The sequence below is a fragment of the Monopterus albus genome, unplaced genomic scaffold (assembly GCF_001952655.1).
Source record: "Monopterus albus unplaced genomic scaffold, M_albus_1.0 scaffold103.1, whole genome shotgun sequence".
Classification (NCBI taxonomy): domain Eukaryota; kingdom Metazoa; phylum Chordata; class Actinopteri; order Synbranchiformes; family Synbranchidae; genus Monopterus; species Monopterus albus.
The window spans coordinates 2,861,185-2,873,849 of record NW_018127983.1 but is presented as its reverse complement, the minus strand read 5'-3'; the positions used below and the strand labels follow the sequence as shown (position 1 = coordinate 2,873,849).

Here is a 12,665-nt window from a genome sequence, read left to right as displayed (position 1 = left end):
CTTGTGGGTCATGCTGAGTCTGACAGTACACTATGTACAGCAAAGTACTACAAAATCTGCTGTACAGTAAGTGGATGAAATTTAACTGACTACTGAAATGATGTATCTGAAACAAGTAAAATTTCCCTCTGAAATGTGGTGGAGAAAAGTGTAAAGTGTTACAAAGTTAAAAGTGCCATAAAAGTACCTTGACTTTTTTCAGTATATAACTTGAGAAATGTCTTTAGTAACTTCTTCTGTCTCTTAAGATAAAATAGTAGGTCTACAATTATAAAAGTAGTTTTCAAGTCAAAGAAATCATAAAATCTGGCATGTCTGTGAATGTTAGGATGAATGTGGGTGCAAAAAATAAGTCTGCTGGTTATGTTCACTATTGGTGTGTAAATTACAGAGGCTTATGGCCAGGGACACTCCTCACTGGGTCCAACAGACCATTCTGAATGTGTGTGAACATTTTTGTTTTGACCAGTATTACTTGGTACATCAACCAGAGACTCAAAGCATCCATAAAATCCATAGCACTTAATGGAGTTTAACACTTAATGGAGTTTATCACTAGGGTCATTTTGACTTCAAACATCAACAGTGCATAGTCGCTTGATTGCAGACATCCTATATAAAACATTAATGTCAAGTCAAAATCCACAAAGATTTCACAAAATTAGGAAAAGCCAATAAGTATCATGGCTATGTATGGTAAATATATTTTTTAAACAGCTTAAGTGGCTCTGGGGTCACACTGTATTGACCCAAAACAAAATACAAGGGTTAAAATGCATATTGTATACTGTATACTGCATAGATCTTAAAGTTTGAATTATAAAATGCATGCTCATTGTGGTGAAATATATTATATTAAAACACAATTTAAAGTTCAAATGCCAACTGGTATGTGCCTCTGCCACATTAAATGTTAGAAATGAAAAGATAATTGGTTACCATGTTGTACAGTAAATGCTGCTACTGTCAAGAGCACTATTTATGAGGCAAGTAGTATAACAATCTGCAATTGGTCATTAGAGTCAGTCAGGGAATCAGCAAACATTAACCACAATTAAGAGACTTACTGTAAGTACTTTTCAAATAGCATGCAGGCTAATCCCCCTAGAGAGGGTTTATTTGCATCATTTGCCTTCTCTTTGCAAACACTGTCAATAGCATTCAGATCCAAATCTATCATCAAAATAATATAGTGTCACTGGCCAATGAATGCACAACAGGAAGTGTAGCTTGGATTGCAACTTAGCTACAAACCACCCTATAACTGAAACACATCTGTTAGACAGATTTCTAATTACAGCCTGTTTAACAGCGGCTTAAATAAAGTGATATACTGTTTGTGACAGCAGGCTCAAGGCTACAAGGTGAATCAATACTGCTGCTGCTGCTGCTGCTTGTCTTACAGTGGAGGCGTGGCACCACCAGGGTCCCCTCCCAGAATTTCATCTTACGAAGGGCTGTGTGAGATAATCTCCTACAGGTGCTTCTGTTATTTTGTATTCAGGAGTATACCTGTAATGCTCACATCTCAAGGCCCTTTGTATGTAGCAGAAGCAGACCAGCCAACACAGTTCAGGAGTGAGTTTTGGGAAAATGTGGGCCATCCCAACTGGATAGAACTAGATAGTTGCTTTCACTGGGAGGGAAGCTGGGATAATTCCAGCTCTGTTGACCTCATAATATTTCTACAAAGTTCAATAAGTGTGAGTGTCAAGCGAAGGACATGAGCAGGGGTACACATGCTCATGACGTTACCAGTCAATAAAACAGTGGGCGGTAGCTGCACACACAGCATATTGTATTGTAAACTTGTTCTCTTGAAATGTGAATGTAATTTTTTGAAGCAGTAGGTCCCAGAGCCCTGTATAATATACAGTTGCTGAAACTTTCTTTGTTTTCCATTTGCACGCCCAAGTTAGGGTGTTATTTTATGCTTCAATCATTGTATTATAAATTTATTGATTAAAAAAGGTAGGATACTCACTGGATATGGTGGCAATCTGAATGAGAGTTGGTAGGGACAGAAGTCAAAGCAGATGTGTGTGGTGAATGGCTCAACAATGTTAATCTACTTAGACTTGTAGTGAGGAAACAAAGAGGGACATGCAGCTCCTATTGAATCAAAGTACTGACCTGTCATAGCAGCAGCCTCTAAGGGAGGATGAAGGGCTATTTTTAGGACTGTGGTCAACCCAGAGGGAGGGGTATTGAGGACTTCATGTTTTTTTATTGACAAGTGCCATTAGTGTTTTGTTAAGCTGAAGGCAGAGACAAGAAATCGATAAAGGTCACACTATTGGTTGCAAACTAAAAAGTTACATACAATTTAACTGGCTGGAGTTTATTCTTCTGCTTGTTAACCAGTCTGGACCCTGGCTCGATCTGTTCCGCTTGGGAAGTCTGGAGGGCCCAGAGGGAGATACATGTAGCTGTGGGAGTAATTCTGCATTCTGTGTGCTCTTGTAGACATACAGTTAGTACAGGCAGACACACACACACACACACACACACACACAGAAGTGCTATGTTTCCATAACTTCAGGGGACATTACATTGACTTACATTCATTTCCTGGAGATTTAACCTAATTTTTATCATAACCACTATTTGCTTAACCCTAGGGTCACCATAACCTTGAACCAAGTCATCACTCTGTAATGTCATGTTTTACGTTTAGCTTTTTATGACTTACTTTTTGCCCCATTAAGGCCATTGAGTCCCCACAGTGTGACAACTTGAGTAGTACCCGGCCACACACTTCCTAATTATTCAAATGCAACATTATTCTCTGCATCTAGCATCTCACTTGCATATTGTGTGCAAACACAGCAGTGCACACTGACACAAAGAGCATACACCATTAAACTTGCCATATGCCACCTAGATATGAGTTAAAGTCTGTGAGTGAATGAGGAACCTGATAAAACAAAATGTGCAGCACCTTGCCGTTGAGGGAACAGTTTTTGGCATGGTGAAGTTTTGAAACTGTAGCTGTAGTTTAATAAACAGTAAGAGTTGGAGGTGTCCCCTTGGTGCCTAATTTACCATTGCACTCTGGTTCTGCATTGCAAAGCAAGCTCATTCAACTGAAAGGTGTTGTTCAAGAAAATTAGGGAGACACTGGAGACATTTTTATGGACCAGTGACTTAACAGGCTGATGAGATGTGATAAAACCAGGCTGAAGTGTTGCCACAAACTTTCTCTAAAGGTTTTTAATTTCTACTAAAGAGAGGTACTACAGCATGTCTTTCCTAATGTTGGTCCTGTTTTAACCATTAAAAAGATGGGCTCTGTTAAATATAATCCAAAAACCAAATAAAAAAAATAAAATTAGGCTACACAAAGTGGAACAGTGACAGTGAATTTGTTCTAATATGATACTGCATCCTGGGTTGACAAACAGAGATGAAAAAGCACACAAACTATTCAAGCATTTGAGTAACCCAATTGCACACTTTTAATTCCAGTTAGGATGGAGCATGAATGTAGCCATTAACGGAGAGGTGGCAGAAAACTGGCTGACTCTTGCAGCTGGGTTCATTCTGACTTGCTGTCTTAATAATCATGTGCTAAACTATGATTACACCAACTCTGTTTCACCCACAGTACTCTAAAATATGTTAAAGTTGAACTACAGCAAGGGAACTTAAAAAGTGCATCTCTTGTATAATTAATATCTAACATGTCCAAAACTCTTTTACCATTACAAATTAAAATGGTTGAATGTTTCTCAGATTCTCAATTATCCCACTCTACGTTACAACTAATCAGCCGGAATATTAAAACCTGTGGCAGGTGAAGTGAGTAACATTGTTTATCTTGTTACAATAGCACCAGTCAGTGTGTGGGGTATATTAGGCAGCAGGTGAACAATCCGGGGGAGGCAGTGTGACACTTTGGGCAATCCTCTGTTGAGAACTCTTGGGTCCTGACATTCATGCCAATGTTACTTTGACATGTAGCACCTAGCTAAACATTTTTACAGACCAAGTACACCCCTTCATGGCAACGGTATCATCTTATGGTAGTGGCCTCTTTCAGTAGGATAACATTCCCGGCCAGGCTGCAATTATTGCTCAGGAATGGTTTGAAGAGAAACCACAGTCCAAAGAGTTCAAAGTGTTGCCCTGGCCTCCAAATATTCCAGATTTCAATCTAATCATGCATTTGTGAGATGTGCTGGAAAAACTGGTCCAATCCATGAAGGCTCCAACTCACATCTTACAGGACTTAAAGGATCTGCTGCTAACATCTTGTTGTCAGATACCAGAGGACACCTTCAGAGGTCTTCTGGAGTCCATGTCTCAATGGGTCAGAGCTGTTTTGGTAGCACAAGGAGGATTTGCACAATATTAGGCAGGAGGTCATAATGTTATGGCTGATCTGTGTAGCTATTAATTGCTTCTGCTTAGTTTATGGCAGCAGGCTGAGTTGGCTAAAGCTCTAGGCAGAGCCAAATCCAGTATGTGACTACTATTAAACACAGCAGATTGTTCTCAGTCTACAGAGGAGCTTAAAACTGGCTCTTTTCCTGCACCAGGTTTCTTGTAAGTTAACTGACTTACAGAATAATGGAAGTGCAGGAATCACTGGAAATACAATCTTGACATTTTGAAGATTAATTTTGTCAGTGTGACACTTTGGGCAATCTTCTGTTGAGAACTCTTGGGTCCTGACATTCATGCCAATGTTACTTTGACATGTAGCACCTAGCTAAACATTTTTACAGACCAAGTACACCCCTTCATGGCAACGGTATCATCTTATGGTAGTGGCCTCTTTCAGTAGGATAACATTCCCGGCCAGGCTGCAATTATTGCTCAGGAATGGTTTGAAGAGAAACCACAGTCCAAAGAGTTCAAAGTGTTGCCCTGGCCTCCAAATATTCCAGATCTCAATCTAATCATGCATTTGTGAGATGTGCTGGAAAAACTGGTCCAATCCATGAAGGCTCCAACTCACATCTTACAGGACTTAAAGGATCTGCTGCTAACATCTTGTTGTGAGATACCAGAGGACACCTTCAGAGGTCTTCTGGAGTCCATGTCTCAATGAGTCAGAGCTGTTTTGGTAGCACAAGGAGGATTTGCACAATATTAGGCAGGAGGTCATAATGTTATGGCTGATCTGTGTAGCTATTAATTGCTTCTGCTTAGTTTATGGCAGCAGGCTGAGTTGGCTAAAGCTCTAGGCAGAGCCAAATCCAGTATGTGACTACTATTAAACACAGCAGATTGTTCTCAGTCTACAGAGGAGCTTAAAACTGGCTCTTTTCCTGCACCAGGTTTCTTGTAAGTTAACTGACTTACAGAATAATGGAAGTGCAGGAATCACTGGAAATACAATCTTGACATTTTGAAGATTAATTTTGTCATGTGCCTCTTTAGGAATCCTATCACTGAGCCTACTGTGAGTGTTGCAGTTTAGTTGTGCAGTACAGAAATAAGCAGAGCAATCTTGTCTTTCATGCTATGCTGTGATCTGAGGAACCTTTACAGCTCCCTCAATTTCAAGATTGTCTGGGCTGCTGCTGTTGTCATATTAATACAATTATCTCCTGAATAACATCATTATGTCAGCAGACTAGACTACATGGAGTTCACAGTTTGTATCTTCCTTCCCTGTATCTTGGGCTTAACCTTGTCTATTTTATAAAGAGAATATTTCATTTTTTCTATGGATATGTCACAGAAACCCAAAACTATCACTGTGAAGTTACAAGTGAGTCACATTTAAATTCTTGCCATTTTAAAAGAGAAGATGTAGAAGAGTTAAAGAATGTGATCCAGATGGTACGTAGGAAGGATAATGATCTCGGTTTTCACAGAGGAATTTTAAAATGAAAAATAATAATAATAATAACAGTACAAATCTGAAAGCACAGACAATATAAGCAGTTAATGTGCTAGAATGTTCACCTTTACAACACTTGTAAAGTTTGCTTGTTTATCATGGTTACATGGGTAACAGCACATCAGGATATAATAAAACATTTGGCTCTTGAACGAAGGCTGAATTTGTACTTACAGGTTCTAACCACCAGATGGAAGCTACATTCTACTGTGATTTTCCTCTTCAGTCGTACCAGTCATGTGAGGACACCTGAGTGTAAATAATGACTAACCTATTATTACTTATTGCAAGTTCTCCTAAAACTGTGTCCTAAATATCACATAGAGTATTTTTAATGGAATACTTTTCAGTGTCTATTGCTACTTATATTTACATAATGGATCTGAATATTTTCTCCAGCATAAAAGAAAGTATGGACCATAGGCTCTCACTGTGACAAGAGAGCAGAGCAACATGGATTTCCTTTTGAGCAGAACCCTTTAAGCTCTGCCATGTCTGATTTCTAAACTCAGCTGGGAGAAGAAGTCCCCATAGTATGTTTGTGGGCAAGCTCTAAGCAGACTCTGAATGAGGCAGAGACTCCCTCCTGCAAAATGCCATGTTAGAAATTTCAAAAAACCAGATCTTCATTCAGTTTTTTTTCTAAAGCATATGTACTGTTTTTAGCATGTGAACTGTATGCATGAAAAGATCTTTGTGGCAGAGAGATAGATGGATAGACCTAGAAAGAAGAACAGGCCTCTGTCAAAGCACAAAAGGTTTGACTTGTCAAACAGGTGCAATATTAATAGTGGCTGAACTTGATTAAAGTGCCATTGTGGCACTGTAGGGCCTTGTTATTCTGCATTCTGGCTCACTAAAATGACATACTGGCAAAGATAAGTCAAACTGAGCAATAACAGTTATTTGTGATACCTGCTCTAATTCCAAATTGATCAAAAATGCCTGTTGTGTCAGCTAGTGATGCCAAAAGCCAGGTGAAACTGCATTAGTAATTTTGGTCACTACAAGACAGACAAATTCCAACAATTTTTTCAAACAACCAGTCACTTGTGTTCTTAAAGCTAAGGCATTAGCAAACATCTGCAACATCCATCAAACAAAAAGCAACTTGAGCCATGTTTGTCGTCTCTTATAAATGTGAGTCCAATACGTGCTGTTATGTTAGTTTTAATGCATCCACATCTTACAAAAAATACTAGGTGTTATAGTTTTCTAAATGACTCTTTTCACCTTGCCTTGTTTACTTTACCTCTCTAAGCCATTTTTTTCACTTGATAGAGTGCAGTTACAGTGACTGAGGCTTACTGGGTCAACCAAACAGACCAGTGAGCCACAATAAATGAGCAGAATGAGGCCTGTGGAAACGTAAGCAGTTAAGTTTCTGTCATTCAAGTCTAAGAGTTGATTACAACTTGAGCACATTGCAAACAGCATTTGAAAACATCAGGAATATCTAAGTTTTTTTAAAAAACACTTGTTTCTCAGCTTTGACTACTTTAGATTGTGGTTTACAGTACGTTTCATCTACAGTACACATGTCCCCAGCACAGTAAATCTTAAAGAATAACGAGAATAATAACTATAGAAATATCACACAGGGCTTAAAATGATCACTTCAGGGAACATATTCCATCCATTTTCTGAATAACTTATTCTGTTCACAGTCACAGGGGGCTGAAGCCATCTCATCAAACACTAGTAGCCCCTTTTAGACAGTGATACACTATATTGGCAATACACTTACCCTTCTCTATTGCAGTTTGTTGGCATAATGCCACCCCTGTGTTCTTTTTGCATAAATATTGGCTTTCTGCTGTTAGAGGTATGACATTTATTGTGACATCCAGTGTGACTTATAACCATGCATATAACATACATGATGGACAAGCACACAAATAAATACTGTTGCTTCCAAATTAGCAATTGTGGATTAGTGTAGTGATGTGTTTTGCTCGTCCTGCAATTTATGACATGCACACACTGGCCACACAGGACTAACACAGATGGACTATTGCATTCGCAAGCAGTGAAATTCAAGTTTGTTGCAGCCTCACTAAAAAATATAAAAATTTCCAAATGAATGTAAGAACTAAGCCACTTCAAAAACAAAAACCTTTAAATAAAGCAATTTGAAGGTTTTGAGAGGGGTGACTCATTATTTTTAAGAGGATGTGTTCTCTTCTGATTACTGTACTAGATCACAGCAGAGGCTGATGTATTTTAATGATGAACCGATTTCATTACAGATCATTAACATGTGATACAATTTGTGATATTATTATTTATATCGCTGTTTCGCACCAAACCACTTAGCTCATTATATTTAAGTAGCCCCTACTTTTCAATTCTTAACTGTGCATTTTGCTGATACAACCATACTTGATTGTGCCTGCTGTTATTCTACATGCCACTGCAACAAAACTAGCAGGGTCCTTAGCAACATTCTGCCAGAAATAGACATGTTTTATTGTGAAGATAATTAAATGGTGGGCAAACATGAACCTGTGGATTGCTTTTGGTAGAGGTCAAGCTCTTCAACAGTGGTTTTGTGGTTAAAACTCACTGAATTTGATGAATGTTAATAAATGAACTCAACCTTGGTTAAGGTAATGGCCATCATATTTGTCCCTATTGTGTCTGGTAATACTTTGGACAATTGTGGATTATAGTTACATAATAATAATAATAGTAATAATGATAATTTGTGAATCGTTATATTATCATCAACTACAAATTTTTAAATATATTGACAAATTACCTGATCCCAATAAAATAAATGCTCATTTTGTGACGCAACACTAAAAAGCTCAAAGGAATTAAATTGTATCATTAAGATATAAATGATACAAAACAAAAACATAAGTCTTAATATTTCAAAAGTCTAGATTTGGTGCTGTTATTTGATAAATTACTTTAACAATTAAAAGATCATCACATTTGTTTATGATTATGATCAAATAATTGACTAATACCATCTATTCAGTGCTACTGGCAAGCAGGGTTCAGCTTTGGGTCTAGAAACAACTGCTTGCAGCTGCTTTCTTATTCTGTGTGAAGAAATTGTGCTTCTTTTTTATTTTCTTCTTTTGAGTGTGACTCTCTCCTTTAAAAAAGGACATCACACAGATCTCAGATCAGTTATTCATATAGCCTTGACATCAACCTTACCTTGCTGAAGTGAGTTAATGCAGATGGTCTGATATGCTAATAGTTTACTCAGAGTCAGATGATAAGCGATACCTTGTGTGATTGGCAGATGCACTATTAGCTGATGACCGTGATTAATGTTTGATGTGAGAGTGGACTGAGATCTTGTGAGCAGACAGACACACTCTTTATTTATCTTCATTTTATTTACAGTGCACAGCCTATTAGCCACTTAATTCTTCTAGTCAAAGTTCTACTAGATTTCGCCCAAATCACAAATGTAAGCCTAATTGTGGCACACACAAAAAGTTAGGGGATTACTAAAATCACAAAGACTTATCCTCTGGGACCTAAGATTGTTTGTACAAAATTTTGTGGTAATTCATTCAGTAATTGTTGAGAGAGTTCATCTTGTGATTGACCCACCATTAGTTTAAAATAGCCATTCTTAAAGCCAGTATGCTGCTAGTATACTGTCAGGGTTCTGTCCTACTGCTTCCTGTTTCAGGCTCTTCTTTTGTTGCCACTCCCTGTTCTAGGTTCATCTCTGTTATGGACTTTTTGTTGTAATCAGTGCTCATTGCCTACACCTGTTTTCACCCCATTATAAGCAGCCTTCTCCCACCAGTAACCTGCCAGATTGTTCTGGACTCTGTGCAGACTTCTCATTGTTGTCCTTGTTTTAGTGATTCATGTTCTTGACCCCAAATTGTTTCCTGACCATAGATTTCTGCCTAGCCCTCCTGATTGTTGTATGTTTATTCTGTGTACCGACTGCTACCGGCTTCTTTGGCCTCCCATTTTGGATTCCTTGGCCTGTGTTCTTTTGCCGGTATTGACCCTGGACTGTTGTGTGACTTGGATTATGGTTTCTGGACTGTCACTGTGTTTTTTCTGAGTGAGTGCAGTAAAGTGATATTATTTACTCTATCTCGCCTGGCTTTATAATTGAGTCCACTATTACCATTGTGGATAGCTGTACTGGCCCATCCTGACAGTATACCTGTTTTTTAAAAGCCTAACTAGGTTGAGGAGCTTTTAGCTAGAAGCCCTATATGCACAGTGTCAGTTGATCGAGAGTGATAATGTTTAGTTGCATGTGTCCCTGTAATAATAAACAAATAAAATAAAAATAGCAACAGTCTTCACTTCAACATTTAGTACAGTGTTTCACCTCATCTTACAGTAGACACTGAATTTGTCTTTGTGTGCTCCATTACACAATTACTGCTGTGGTTTTAAAATTCCAGTTTAGAAATCATGGCACAACTAAGCCTTTAGCTGGTAAAGTATCATTGATCAGGGACAACACACACAAGCAGATAGAGATAAGTGGGAAGAACCCCCTGGTGGCACATGAAACGCTATCTGATAATGCTGTTGATAACCAAAATAAAAATGAGGCCATGAAACGTGAGCTCAACAGATCCCTACCCCCCATTCATGTATTTACACTGAGCAGTAATTATTTGCCCTTTGGAACCTTTGGAATAATTATATAATTTATTTTTTTTAAATGAACTACTTCTGGGACAATACTAAGATTCTGGACTGTGCCAGCTGACAGCTAGCTTTTTGTTCCCATCAAATCTCAGCACAAATCTGGTTGTCTATTTAAAGGCCTTCACTCATACTCACTACCACTGCTTTGCTGCTACTGCTCCATCACAAAAGCCTCCACGGCTGCTGAGGCACCTGCTGAGGTTGTATTGCTAAGTTTAGTGTAGTTTGTGTTGTTATACTGCTGCAACAGTAGATTCATGCCACCAAATTAAATGAACCTATTCCAATCTCCAGCTGCAAAAAATGTACTTTGATAAAATGAAGGTTATTGCCAGTGACCTCATTCTACCTTTCTACATGGTTGTGAGATCAGAGAGGATGTGAGGATAAAATTTTGGTGGAACAGAGCGAAGTGGTGTTTCTGACACCTCATGTACCTCGCACACAAGATCATAGAGATTTTTAGAAGAAGCTATGTGAGTTACATGATTAGCCTGACATTTTGAGAAGTGTGCTCACGGCCTTTCTTGCTGGGAGTTAGATGAGAAGATTCATGTCTCTACAGTGCATATGCAGCTAGAACCAGCAGCTAGTTAGCATCACTTAGCACTAAGACCAAAAACAGGGGAAACAGCTAGTCTGACTCGGCCTGAAAATTGAGAAATTTTGCCTACGAGCTCCTCTCAAAATAATAGGACTGGACTTAATTTGTACATCATGTAAAAATGTCAGATTCTTGTTTCCTCCTTTAGAGGTGATAGTAGATGGGTTTTGTTAACTTTGATTATCTGAGTTTGTGCTTTCCTATACAGTTATTTTATTTAATAGTTTTTTGGTTTTTTGTTTGCTTTTTCAAGCTTTTGTAGAAAAAATTAAACCCTCAATCAAAGCGCATAGATTCTAGAGGGGGTGCAAATTGTTTCTGTGTAATTATATTTTCATGCAGCATTTTCATGTTTTATTTGTGCTTTAAGGTCTACATAATCTAGTTTCCTCAAGAACTGTCATAAAACACTAATGGATCAATTATGTGTAAAACATTATTTATTTACTTTACCAAACAAGTAAATGTTTTTCTATTAACCAATATAATTTGAGACACATACATAACATGTAATTGTGTGTGTTAATTACAAAGCACTAGTGCAGCTCTGTAGAAATGCTCTTATTCCATGATATTTTTAAAACCAGTATTGTTGACTTGCTTTCTAAGACCTGGCCACTCTGTGTTTATTGTGTTATAAATATATGCCAAAGGTCAGAACTATCCTCACGTCAATACGCTATCAAAAAAAAAAAATACATAAAAGGAAAAGAAACAGCAGACTTTGACCTATCTTGTGTTTTACATCTCCGTGGTGACTTCATGTAGTCTGTCTCCAGATATACAAACTCCTGAAGTTCCTCAGCTGTGTACTCATGGCTACCGATCAGATTGTATCTTCTCACAGCCAATGGGGGCAAAGCATACTAGCTGGCTGGGTGTGTTGTGTTGTTGTGTTGGAGTTTAAACTTTGGACCCCAGAGGAATAGTTGAAACACAGTGGAGACTCAAAGGAACAGAGATAAAGCTACTCCACAACAAAGTGAATTGGATATTTTTGCTGAATATTTGTTGTCTTGGGAGTTGCCATCTTTGGTGAGCCATCCAAGCAGGGGAAATATGAATGAGGCAAGTGATTTCCTACAGAGGTTAATAGTTTTTGAGGGACTGGATCTGGAACTGAACACAATTGGAGACACTGAACAACATTATCATGAATCGGACGATGACTTTGACCCTGAAAAAAACTTTTTTAAGAACTCTGAAAATAACTGCAAGTATTACACGGATGAGCAGTTTAACAGCAATGTTAAGACTGAAAACAAATTATCATTAATTCACTTTAATAGCAGAAGTTTATACGCAAACTTTCAGAGTATAAAACATTATCTTAGTAGTCTTACACATTCTTTTAATATAATTGCTATTTCTGAAACTTGGATGAATAATGTAAGGGGAATGGATTTTGACCTTGATGGCTATAACTTGGTATGCACAAACTGGGAAAATAAGATGGGAGGTGGTGTGGCCTTGTACACAGATAAAAACTTTTGTTGTAAGAAAGTGAAGAAAATGTCAAGGGTGGTGGATAATTTGCTGGAGTGTGTGACTGTA

At 38.1% G+C, this 12,665-nt stretch overlaps 1 protein-coding gene across 1 annotated transcript in view; it reads left to right on the top strand.

Annotated features, from left to right (window-relative positions):
* The first annotated feature begins 6,795 nt into the window (after positions 1-6,795).
* The window catches only part of creb3l3a (cAMP responsive element binding protein 3-like 3a), a 16,843-nt gene continuing 10,973 nt past the window's right edge, over positions 6,796-12,665 (top strand). The window contains exon 1 of the mRNA XM_020609955.1: positions 6,796-6,831. Coding sequence (XP_020465611.1) covers positions 6,796-6,831 — 36 coding nt within the window. The remainder of the gene's footprint in view (positions 6,832-12,665) is intronic.